This window comes from Gadus macrocephalus, chromosome 14, assembly GCF_031168955.1.
Source record: "Gadus macrocephalus chromosome 14, ASM3116895v1".
NCBI classification, from domain to species: Eukaryota; Metazoa; Chordata; class Actinopteri; order Gadiformes; family Gadidae; genus Gadus; species Gadus macrocephalus.
Window position 1 is genome coordinate 22,456,742 of NC_082395.1, and position 11,733 is coordinate 22,468,474.

Genomic DNA, 11,733 nt, shown 5'->3' on the forward strand with positions numbered 1-11,733 from the left:
GGATTTTCTGACAGTTGAGGCTCATCGATATATTGTCACTCTCTTGTGTCAAGGGAAATTATTCCTTAAATACTAATATATATATATACAAAGAGATAAATATATAACCTCTCTCCCGACCTGGAGAGTAGGCTACAAGAAGCCCGACCACTCTATCCACAGGGTGTATCATCTCACCGGCAGGATCCCATCTCTCCATGCAGCTCTTTGGCGCCACTCGAAGAGGAACGCCGTCATCGCAGAAGTGTCTCGGGGGAAGAACCTTGATTTTCATCAGTGGTGCAGAGATAAGACACGTGGGTCTCTGGCACACGCACGGCATCAATCATGACGATGTAGCCCTTGTATAATCCGCCATATACCAATTCAAACGCATCACACGAGTGAGTGGGACCGATCATCTTTGTCATTTCCAATAGGCTGTGGATATGTATGATACAGAAAAACGGGGGTGGGGGGAAGATATGCGTCGTCAACCGTTCTTCCAGTGTCGGTGAAGGGGGGGGGGGGGGGGGGGCGGAGACACGTTTAGTTGTTGATGTTTATGAGCGTGTGCGGGAAAGATGGAAAGAAAAAAAAGGCAAACTGGTGATGGTTGACTTGCTGATTTAATAAAGCTTAAAATGACTTCTCGTTTCATTCACTGAGAGGCAGCCGCCTCATTCCTTCCCCATCTTTCAACTGAGCGTCATTCAATTAAAATGCAATTCTCGTCGCCCCCATCCACGGATATTTAATTAGAGTGGAGAGCAGGGCTTACATTGTCTTTTTTAGCACAGCTCTTCGGATTTCACCTCTAAGGCATATTTTCACTCTGTTACGCGTTGGTTAAACAAGGGCATGTATCCATTTGTTAATTGATACAATTACGCATTATGCGTAATGGTCACGTATGGTCTCCAGGCGCACATCAATCACTGGTCTATTGACCTGCCAAAACCCTTCTATCCGCTCCTTCTGGGTCTTCCCCTTTCTCTAATAGAGAAAAATAGAAACACCATCGTCATTAACACAAGGCTGGACCTCTGGTTGGCAAAATAAATAAAAACCTCTTGTGGAAAAACGTCGAGTATTTTTTTTATGGCCAAAATAAAATAAAATATATTTTTCTATAATTTCAATTAACTTCCATACAAATCCTTATAAATCGGTTGTAATCATGATTGTTTTTAAGCGTGCGGGGTTAAGTGTTTTAACACCCATGTCCTGATTACGTCTTTTATCTGTGAACAATAGGGGGTACACACAGAAGGGGATGCTTGTGCTACAGTGTGCACCTTAAGAAAACGTAATGTTGGACGTGATTGGCAAAACCATTATTCCATCCCGCTACCCTGCCGTGTCGGGATTACAGTGACGTCACGTTGATACCCTTGCATGGGTGAATGCTAAAGAACTATAGAGCCACAAATAATAGGACAAGCTGAATCCATATCTTGCAAGTCTTACGTTATCCTTTAAGCCTTCTTCGGCTCACACAACAACATTTTTATACTTAATGACGCTTAATTTAATTTCTTCTTATCAAGTCCATTGGGTTGGGGATTATTCATTCATATAAAACTATATCTGCAGCTGGTACCAGCCTAAAGTCTGCCTCATATGAGTGCAGTCATCTATTATTGAGCGAAAGGCCGTGCGTGGAAATGTGTGCGAGACGCTGGATTTGAAGTAGAATTGGTTACAATCGATCAAGGGTGAAGAATATTGCTGATGCTTACAATAGACAAGACAACTATGTCTTTCTCGCAGTTTGGATACCCCTACAATGCAACTTCACAGGTAAGAACTACCTTTTAATATGTGCGTAATTGTTCGTAGGAATACAAGAAAAAAAGGTTTAGGCAGGCTATGTTACTTTATTATTTTACATATTTTTTGGGGAGGTCTGAGTATTCCTCGCTTTTATAACTGAGTGTCTGGCTGCTCTTGGAGTTGAAACGTTGTGCATGGCGCTTTTTTGGCGACACAAATATTGACATACACAGACGCACACACATGTCCAATTACAGTGAATTATGGATGAACTCACGTGTCGTTAGGATGACAATAGCGATCGATGCATAAGACACTATGGACTGGGTGTCCTGTGATGTGGTCTCTACTGTTAAACAATCAAAAACTTTTGTTTTTATAATCGTGGCTGTGATATCATGTTTGCATGTTAGTTTAATTAACGAACGGGTCGTTTGACGACATTATCTAAATTAGGTTTAGTGGAAGTCCATTATGGGAAGAAAGTTTTAATCGGAGTAAAGTTATCACCTAACTTTTAGCCCTGTCCGATTTCTTTATACAGCACTGCGTCGGGAAATTTATGAAATAATTAGAACATGCAGGAGTTATAATCATACATGACTGCATATTTAAAACTGATTTATATTGTTTTTTCCTGATAATAAAAAAAAAAAGAATGAACCCTGATTCCACTCTGTTATCCGTCTTACCTTAAAATCACCTAATTGTGCAGATCCAGTGATAATTCCCAGTGTTTTAATGTCTGAGACTAATGCCATGCCCGTTACAATTCACTCACTGGACGGTTATCATCACAGACTCTCCGGATAAAGACAGACTCCAATGACACATATCTATCCACAATTCTTCTTCATGCAGTTTTTCGTGTCGGCAAACCCCAGTACGACTTGCTGCGATTCGATTTCCAGGTCAGGCTCTGACTGCACGAGTGGCTCCCCGTCCGCAGCCTCCTTCTGCTGCCCCCCGTCCTACGAGAACCGTCTGCTGGCGAGCACCAGGACGGAGCTCGGCGCCGCGCTCGGCATGTACAGCTCCCCTTATGCGGCTGCGGCTGCCGCCAGCCAGAACTATGCCAACTACTTCCCCTACAGCACCGAGCCGTCCGCCATCTACTCCACGCTGGTGGGTTCACCCTCCTCTGCTGGTGCTCAGCTTGCAAGCGGGGGGCTGGCTGGGGGATCGATGCGGTTGATTAATCCGTTTCCGTTATTTTGTTGTAATCTGTTTAAATTATTACAAAGCAGTTAGCATGGTTTAGAGTGTTATCAAGTTAAATTGTTTCTAGACTTTGACAGTACAATGGTGCATTGTGATTATTTACATTACTGAATTAATTAATATGTTTGTGTTAATGTTTGTCACAAAACATGTAGAGCTGTTTTATTCTCTATAATTGTTGTTAGAATCAAAATATGGAATATATGGTTCAGCATCTTATGATGTTTGTTCTTGTGACTGTTGTATTTATGTTTGTTCATTCTGCCTCTGGTTTACAGAACCCCCAGTATGATATTAAAGATGGCACTGGGACACTTCATTCTGGCATCACCCAAACTGCGGCATACTATCCTTACGAGCACTCGCTCGGACAGTACCAGTACGACAGGTAAGCCTCCCTTAATGTCTCTCCAATTACCTTAAAGTTGCTCAGACAAACTACCGTACTACATGAAAAAACAACTTCTCTCATCCACAATTCTTAAATATTTAACTTCATAGTGAGCCTTTCCAGTGAAACTTTGTAACATGGTTCGAAAACGTGGCTTCTTTCCAACATCCGTCTTAACAAGCATGTATGGTGTTCATGTCCCCATCAGGTACGGGACGGTGGACTTCAACAGCACAGCCAGGAGGAAGAACGCCACAAGGGAGACCACCAGCACCCTGAAGACCTGGCTGTACGAACACCGCAAGAACCCCTACCCCACCAAGGGCGAGAAGATCATGCTGGCCATCATCACCAAGATGACCCTCACACAGGTGTCCACCTGGTTCGCCAACGCCAGGAGGAGGCTAAAGAAGGAGAACAAGATGACCTGGTCCCCCAAGAACAAGGGCGGCGAGGACAGGAAGGATGACCTTGAGAAGAGCGACCTGGACTGCGTCACCAAAGGTACATTGGAGATGAGGTTATCGCCACACACGCTGGACACAGAGGTGGACATTAAGTCCAACCTATGGACACGTAAACTTATGTGAAACTTTTGTAAAAGTTGAAGAAATGTGCAACTTCTAAACTTCTAAACTAAATTAACATTTAGGATATTTAGCAGACGCTCTTATCCAAAGTAATTTATAATAAGTGCATTTATCAGAAGAAAGAGAAACAATATATCCCTGTAGGTACAATAAGGGGGTTCACAGAACCAAGTGCCAAGCACTAACAATCGCCAGGTTAACCCATTCCCTGTATACAAAAAAGATGGCTAGGGTAAGACGCTACAAGATGATCATTACTATTTTTAAGCACAAGAAATTAGTTCCATTAGATATGAATCCAACCTATTCTCCTTACTTCTCAACGTGCAATAACTTTTGTCCGGGCAGTGAAAGAAGTATATGGCAACGTGTTTATTATTCAGATTTTCCTGGCCGATGAGAACACTTTTTTCCCATTGACGTGTTGACAGTCCAAACATGACCTCAACCCTCTGTTGCCCCCCCCCCCCGCCCCCAGACTCCAGCGACTGCAAGGAGAAGGACCTGCACCTCAGCGACCTGGACGACATGGAGGACGAGGACTGTGACAAGATGGACAGCGACTGTGAGAAGGGCCCCTCAGAGGAGCAGGACCTCCACAGGGCCATGGCCGTGTCCGGGGCCCCCGCCAAGGGGGATCGCGGCTCCGAGCTCCCCCTGAGCCTCCACCCCGGCTTCCACCCGTTCCCCTGTGGCGTCAAGAGCGTGACCTCGCTCCCCGGCCTGCCCTCCGACTTCCTGGACTCTGTGCCTCTGAAGCCCCTCTCCTCCACCACCACCACCTCCTCCTCCTCCTCCTCGTCCTCGTCCTGTGGGCCCCCGGGGGCCCTGTCCCTGTCCCACTACGAGGCCTCCGACAAACCCAGGATCTGGTCCCTGGCGCGCACCGCCGCCTCGGGGGTCATCCTGAGTTCCCATCCCGGGGCGGTCCTGAGCCCCCATCCCGGGGCCGAGGGGCGGCACCCGGGCGGGGACTGCCAGCTGCACGGCTCCCGGCCCCCCCAGGCCCCTGCGGTGGCGTGCCGGGGCGGCACCGGAGGCGGGGGCCTCCACGCTTCGAGCCACGCGACCAACGCGGAGAACCCCTTCCAGGAGGGCCCCCCCCTGCACCCCAAGCTGTACGGGGCGGGGGGCTACGGCCACAAGGCCCTGGGACTGTCGTGCTCCGCCTTCCCCTCGCTCCAGGACGCCTGCCAGTTTGCCAGCATCGAAGGTACGGCGCCGTTTGACTTTAACCTTATTTCTTTAAGGAGGACTCACATTTTTAGGGGGTATTTAGGAAAATGCTAAAATTGTATGTTTTTATTTTCTTTGGGGTTGTATTTACTCGGCCATTAATACAAATGTGTGTGTGTGTGTCTGCTTGCATGTGTGCGTGTGCGTTTGTTTTTGTATGTGTGTGCGTGTGTGTACGTTTGTGTGTTTGCCTGTGTGTGGTTGTGTGTCTATGTGTGTGTGTGTGTATGTGTGTGTGTGTGTGTGTGTGTGTGTGTGTGTGTGTGTGTGTGTGTGTGTGTGTGTGTGTGTGTGTGTGTGTGGGTGTGTGTGTGTGTGTGTGTGTGTGTGTGTGTGTGTGTGTGTGTGTGTGTGTCTGTTTATGTGCCTGTTTGTGTGTGTGTTCAGGATTCGCTGGTGTCAAGGCGGAGACAGACTCGCCTGACCTCAGCAGGGCATGCGCGAGTCTGCAGGAAGACAAGGTCACGGCGTTCAGAGCGGTGATGAAGAGGTGAAGGAGGTGAGCCAACGGACACTGACATGACATGAGCTGCTGCTGCTGGAGGAAGAACTTTGGCATGCAGTCACGCCGAACACAAACCCGGCCGGACACACACCCACACACACACAGGCAATACCAAACATTGTCAGGCATTTAACTGGGCAATTGATACACACGCAAGCACACACACACAAACAAACACACGCACAAGCAGAACCAAACCATGCCAGGCATTTAACTGGGAAATTGATACACACACAAGCACAAGCACACGCACACAAACTAACATGCACACAAACACACACACACACACACACACACACACACACACACACACACACACACACACACACACACACACACACACACACACACACACACACACAAGCACACTCACAAACATACATATAAAATGTGTGTAAACAGTACAAACAAAGAAAATAATAACATGATTGTACATGACTACATTATTATAAACGTTACAATTTAACTATATGTTTGTTTTAAACAATAATTTCATGCATTTTTTTCTCTCTCTCTGTCTCTCTGTCGTTCAGATGTATTTGTGCACCGGGATATACGAGTGGGACTTCTATTATGCACTAAATTACAAGTATGGTCCAGGAGCGTTTGGAGTATTACGCGTGGATTACCTGACACTCCTGCAGAGGGAAATGATTATTCTTACTGTGGATATGACCGACATTTTGCACACTCATTTTTTTTTCTATGGTGTCGATGAGTTTATGCTAGAATTGTAAATCCAACGGCAGAGAATAGCCGGATCATTTGTAAATGGGGAACCGTGTTGTGTAGCAAACCTTATTCATGTTGTCGTTTGAAATTGTACTTTGTGACTTAATTTATTATATATTTATTTATTTATTTATTTTCAACTGATCATTGAAATCCTGCGTTAAATCTTCTTTCGTTGTCGCTGCGTAATGTTTTGCTTCATATATTTTGGCCGATTGTAAACTTGACAGAAAAGACTGGATTTTTGTTGTTTTGCGTGGAGACCCGAAATGCAATTTTTTCTCCTCATGTTTATCGTTCATGTTTGCCATTCTTTTTTATATATTTATGTAAGAAAGCCGTTTTCGAAAGACTTCTGGATGTCAGTCACATTTTCCTTTTTTTGTATGAAGTTTGACATACAATCAGCCAATTAAAACATTTGAGGTTATGCATTTGATCAAAGTTCATCATTGTGACTGAGTTAATAATTCGCTGGAAGACGTGAGACAAATGAACAAGACGAGGAAGAAAGAGAACATCAAATCTCCATCGTGAGCATTTAATCAGTATGCATCAAACACTTTGTAATGTTATAGGAGGAAGGGCGAAGGCTGCTTTGTTCCATGCAAGAACTTCATATTGTTTTAATTAAAAGGTCATTTGTAAGATCAAAACGACGTAGCATTTGTCGTTTAAAAGAAGAAGATTTAGCTGTGTATAGATACACAGCTAAATCTTCTTCTTTTAAGTTTTAAGTTACTTTACGGTTTGTGTCTATTCTGTTGATTTAATTTATGTTCACATATGAAACCAACAACAGCTCAACAAATAACATAAAAACATGTTCATTTGTCAATCCTAAATGAGGTGTTTGTGATTTATCGTTTGATACTGAGTTCTGGATTATTCGGCCTGTTGTGAATAAGGCAAAACAAGAAAACACCACGATACCACAAGACGACCCTCTCAGTAAAACAGACAACGTGTCAAATCACTTCGGATCCAAGAGATTCTGCGCGTAACAGCATATGGCGCATTGGGAGTATCCAGACGCACTACAGTCCTCCATATGCCTGAAGGATAGGGGCCAGAGATAGAGAGAGGACGGGAGATATATTTATCTCCTGTTGTGACTTCGAGATGAAGATGATTTGTTCTGAAATAACAGAATGTCTACGGGATTTATTTTGTCTTCGTTTGGTGTGTTTAAATATGGATCACTTTAGAGGACTAAATTGCCAATAGCCGTACGCCATGAGTTAGACCTGGTTCAAGGGGGGTCAAATTTAGTGCGGCCCGCAGCATTTTAGGAGTGATATTAAGCCAACAACGATTTAGTAAAGCAAAGCAAAGCAAAGAGACGGTACCCACGACGGTAAAAAAGTATACATAGAAAATACAAACATACACACAATTATCAAATTTATGAATAAATAAATAAAATGGATATACCATAACCAAACTGCGCATAAGTTAAATATAATGCGTTAATAAAGTGGTTAAAATGATTCGGCACCTTTGCTATCTTGTTTCTCTATATAGGCCCTTCGTCTGCAAAGAGTTCACCTCCACGCTTCACCTTCATCGTCTAGGTCTACTCCATTGCTTCGCATTGCGTCATGATGACAATTGATTGTCACGGACGATCGTCTGTAATTGAGTCGTTTTCTCTGTGTTCTTATTCCGAGCCTGAGATCACTCAGTGGGCCGTCACTCGAGACACCAGGGGGATGCGTGTTGGCTGTTTAATAATGAGTTATGACTGCATGTGTCTTTTGTGTTCCTCTACATTACATAACATTAGTAAGCTATGCATATATAAAATATTCAGAGTCAAGGTAGGTAGTTAAACCTTGGCTCGTAACGGAAATCTGCCTTATATTACCGAGGTAATGATGCATGCGCAATGGGATTAAGACGATGGAAATACCTGAGGGAGCCAAAGCGTAATAGCATTATGGACTTCCTGAGAGGCGTCTATCCACGGCGACTAACAGGTCAATTAGGCTGTTGTACATGCTGTTTAACACACAGGGCACAAATGTATTCTGCTGCTGTGCAGTAAACATGTTATCTAGCACCCAGTCGAGAATTAAAGGGTCACAATAACATACAACAAAAAAAGACATCAAACATTGTTATAGAAGAGATTAATATTTTGGAAGTGTGGTGGCTGTTGGCACGAGCCACGCATCTGAGAGATGTTTGTCTGACATCTTTAATCTTAAATCAAGACACTTAATCTTAAGCAAACGCCATGTTATGCGGTAATACTTTCCTTAGCCTATATGTGCTAGGCTACAACATCGTACTCAGCGGTAGCCTCTCTAAATCACTTTCTTCATCTGTTCAGAGATCGGTTCGCATAATCAAAAGATAGGAATTGTGTTAATCTTTGAAGGACACAAAAAAAATGCAGGAACAATAACAAGATATGCGTACATGAGTTTAACAACACTAATCCTTGTCAATCCTCAGAATTAGTTTTAAATTGTGTCATTATGGTCTTAGGGACAGAGCCACTGCATTCAGGCCTTGAATGGGTCGGTGCACCATTGTCACTGCAGCCTTAATGTTGATCTCAGATAAGCTGCAGTGCCTTTTTATGCAGGGGCGTTCTGTCTTTTCAAGTCAATATGGAATGCACAGCCGGTGGCCGGTGCATGTAGCAGAAAGTATATTGATTTGGGCACAAACATACACCTTTTAACTCACGGAGTGAAGATCTTTTGCTGAGGCCAGGGTGTCATCGTCGTCAGGCTAATTAAAACCCTCTCTCTTCGATGCTCCTGCCCCCTCCTTTTTATGAACGACTGTGAGGCTATTTGTGTTGGCGTGCTGCAACACTGTTTACATTAAAGGAACCTTGATCTGTGTATTCACACATTTCATCATCGTTGGACAAGTTAAAAGACACGATGGTTCAGGCCTGGCGACCTGCACTCGAAGTGATTCTCCTTCTTTGACTCGTATTAAGTGGCTCACTAAGTGGTTGTAATGTGCTGCAAACCAACACATTTCTGGCAGCGGTGTACTGGCAACAGCAAATATCTGAAGAACATTAAATAGGTAATTCATTATGAGAGCCCCCAGGTTAATGGCCTGCGTGTTTTACTCAACACAAAAACACAAGCTAAAAAGGATGGATCAACGTTAACATTTGATGATGAGAAGTCCCGGGGCCCTCCCTCGGCCCTGATGCCTGCAGCGGGGCCGGGGCCCGTTCAACAATGACTCGTATTCATTCCTGTACGATTTGGATCAACAATGAGTGGTCTCCAACCACGGGCCCCTCGCTCCCCTTAATGAGCTTGTGCCTTGATTGTAAACGACCATGAATTAGAACGACTTGACAGAGGGGATGCTGGTTCTTCACACTAATCAGCAGCTTGACGAACAACCACGACAACAACAACAACAACATCCCGGACAATCCTTTGCCCCGGGAACCCCACAAAAGAGCCCGGAGCGAGGTGCCATTTGATGTGTCCCACGACGGACAACCGGGGCTCATCAAACCGGCTCTTTGTACCGGCCGGCTCAGAGTTCAGACGAGGGGGATGAGAGGTACACTTCATTACATCCTGTCAAAGGAGCCAATGAAATGTGTGTGGGACATTGTTCCTGTGCATGTCCTCCTGTATGGGACTCCCGGTCGCTGATGTCACTACAAGGTCCATGCTAATGAGTTTTGTCAAAGATAATTATGGCTTTCGCCGCACGGCCAGGGAGAGGATGAAAAGCTGGCTTTGTATGGTTTGGCTGGATTTTGCACTGTGACCCCTGCTTCTTTCTATAGCCTTTGGGTGACCCCACACTGTCTATGGCACCAAGCCACATGCAGCTCAGTGCTGCTCTCTTGGTTCACTGATCCAGTCCGGAACATTTGCCCTCTCCATCAGCATTCACAACCGCAACCTTATTCACTAGCCCAGCATTTGGCAGGAAGAGATGACAGTATTGTCATTTCCTGGGGATCTTCCTTCTCCAGCGGGTCCTTGGGAGTAAATGGGTTGTGGGGGTTCATTCTGACCAATGGAGTGGTTAACCAAACCCATTTGGAGGCTTTGTGTGGCACTCCCCAGCCCCGTTCACATTCTTGGCTCTCTGTGTGAGTGATAACAGGTCAAAGGTCATTGTCAGAGGCCCTGTGTTGCATACAGCAAAGTGAGGGTCATTCCGTTTAAGCACTTAATGTCAAGGTTATACTCAGTCAACAGCGAAGACTAAATGTTGTAGAACATATATACATAAACACATCTATATAGACGGTAAAGGTTATAATCTTTTTCACCTCAAAGTCAAACAGATTAGTTTGGGCCATCTGTAAGCATAAGAATGACTGCAAGTGGTACTAACATTGGGGGAGGGGGGGTGTTTGTGTGAATTTCTAAAGACAATATGAACGCATATGGCAATAAGGAGGTCAATAATTCCCAATAACATCATATTAGACAAACAAACACAATCAGCACAATCACAAATCCCAGACGCTCGCTGAGCACGAGGCGCTTACAGCGGGCCGTCTGAGCTCTCCAATCAGACCCTGGCGTGCTCCTTGCTCTCGTTACGTCCTTCCCTCCTTTGTGTTTGTCCTGTCAACTGGCAGCCCCTCCATTCAGAGACCTTGAGCCGCCGCCGCCGCCGCCGCCGCAGCCGCCGCCGCCGCAAAACATCCACAATAATCTTCTGTGTCATTTTAATGCCCCCTTCAATAATCCCCCACATCTCCGCATTTAATCTCCCGGGCTACTTCAGTTTGTCTTCCTCTTGACGTTGGGCATCTGTTGGCCTCTAACGTGTTGCTGTCGGGCCTCCGGTGTAAAGTGTACCGCGTCACGCCACCAGAGTTTAAAGTACCGGCGTGCGGGGTGTCCGACAGCCGGCCAGAGGTCAGACGCCAGCACTGATCCCCTTCAGCGGACCCTGTGGGTCAGCAGGGCGCCATCCGATACCACGCTGATGAAACAGTGTGTGGGTATACCATGGACCCCTAGCGATGGGAGGTCTGTGCAGGGGGTCCGCCTCACATCAAGTGGTGCTGATCCACTGCAGGGGATACTTTGGTGTGTTTTGCCCGAGGATTGAATGGACATGGAAACATGAACAGCATGTTTTTGCTCACTCCGTATTGTCTCACACTAGACTATTATGAGCTGTTGCAGTATATGGGGTGTCAAAGAAAAAGTGTGTTGAACGATACACATCTACACAATATGTTTTGGGTAAGAGATATTTTTAATAGAAATGTTTGTCAGATTGCTACAACAATACAAATCTGCAGTCGATACAAAACGTTGACGAACAGCTAATTATTCAGT

General features: G+C 45.2%; 1 protein-coding gene across 2 annotated transcripts; it reads left to right on the forward strand.

The window, feature by feature from the left end:
* Positions 1-1,300: 1,300 nt before the first annotated feature.
* Positions 1,301-7,275, forward strand: irx6a (iroquois homeobox 6a). 2 transcript variants are annotated; one of them, XM_060071567.1, is made up of 7 exons: positions 1,301-1,782; positions 2,617-2,880; positions 3,255-3,364; positions 3,576-3,871; positions 4,436-5,170; positions 5,581-5,692; positions 6,232-7,275. In XM_060071567.1, the coding sequence occupies exons 1-6, from the start codon at positions 1,714-1,716 to the stop codon at positions 5,685-5,687; spliced, it is 1,581 nt and encodes a 526-aa protein (XP_059927550.1). In that variant the 5' UTR covers positions 1,301-1,713; the 3' UTR covers positions 5,688-5,692; positions 6,232-7,275. The 2 variants fall into 2 exon arrangements, with proteins under 2 accessions (XP_059927550.1, XP_059927552.1); XM_060071569.1 differs by having other exon boundaries at positions 1,306-1,782; positions 2,667-2,880.
* Positions 7,276-11,733: the final 4,458 nt, after the last annotated feature.

Excerpts from the sequence above, each read along its gene's own strand:
- irx6a (XM_060071567.1), top strand. The coding sequence starts at position 1,714 with ATGCTTACAATAGACAAGACAACTATGTCTTTCTCGCAGTTTGGATAC. Across the intron at positions 2,881-3,254 it reads CCGCCATCTACTCCACGCTG|AACCCCCAGTATGATATTAA; the intron begins GTGGGTTCACCC and ends TCTGGTTTACAG. Across the intron at positions 5,171-5,580 it reads CCAGTTTGCCAGCATCGAAG|GATTCGCTGGTGTCAAGGCG; the intron begins GTACGGCGCCGT and ends GTGTGTGTTCAG.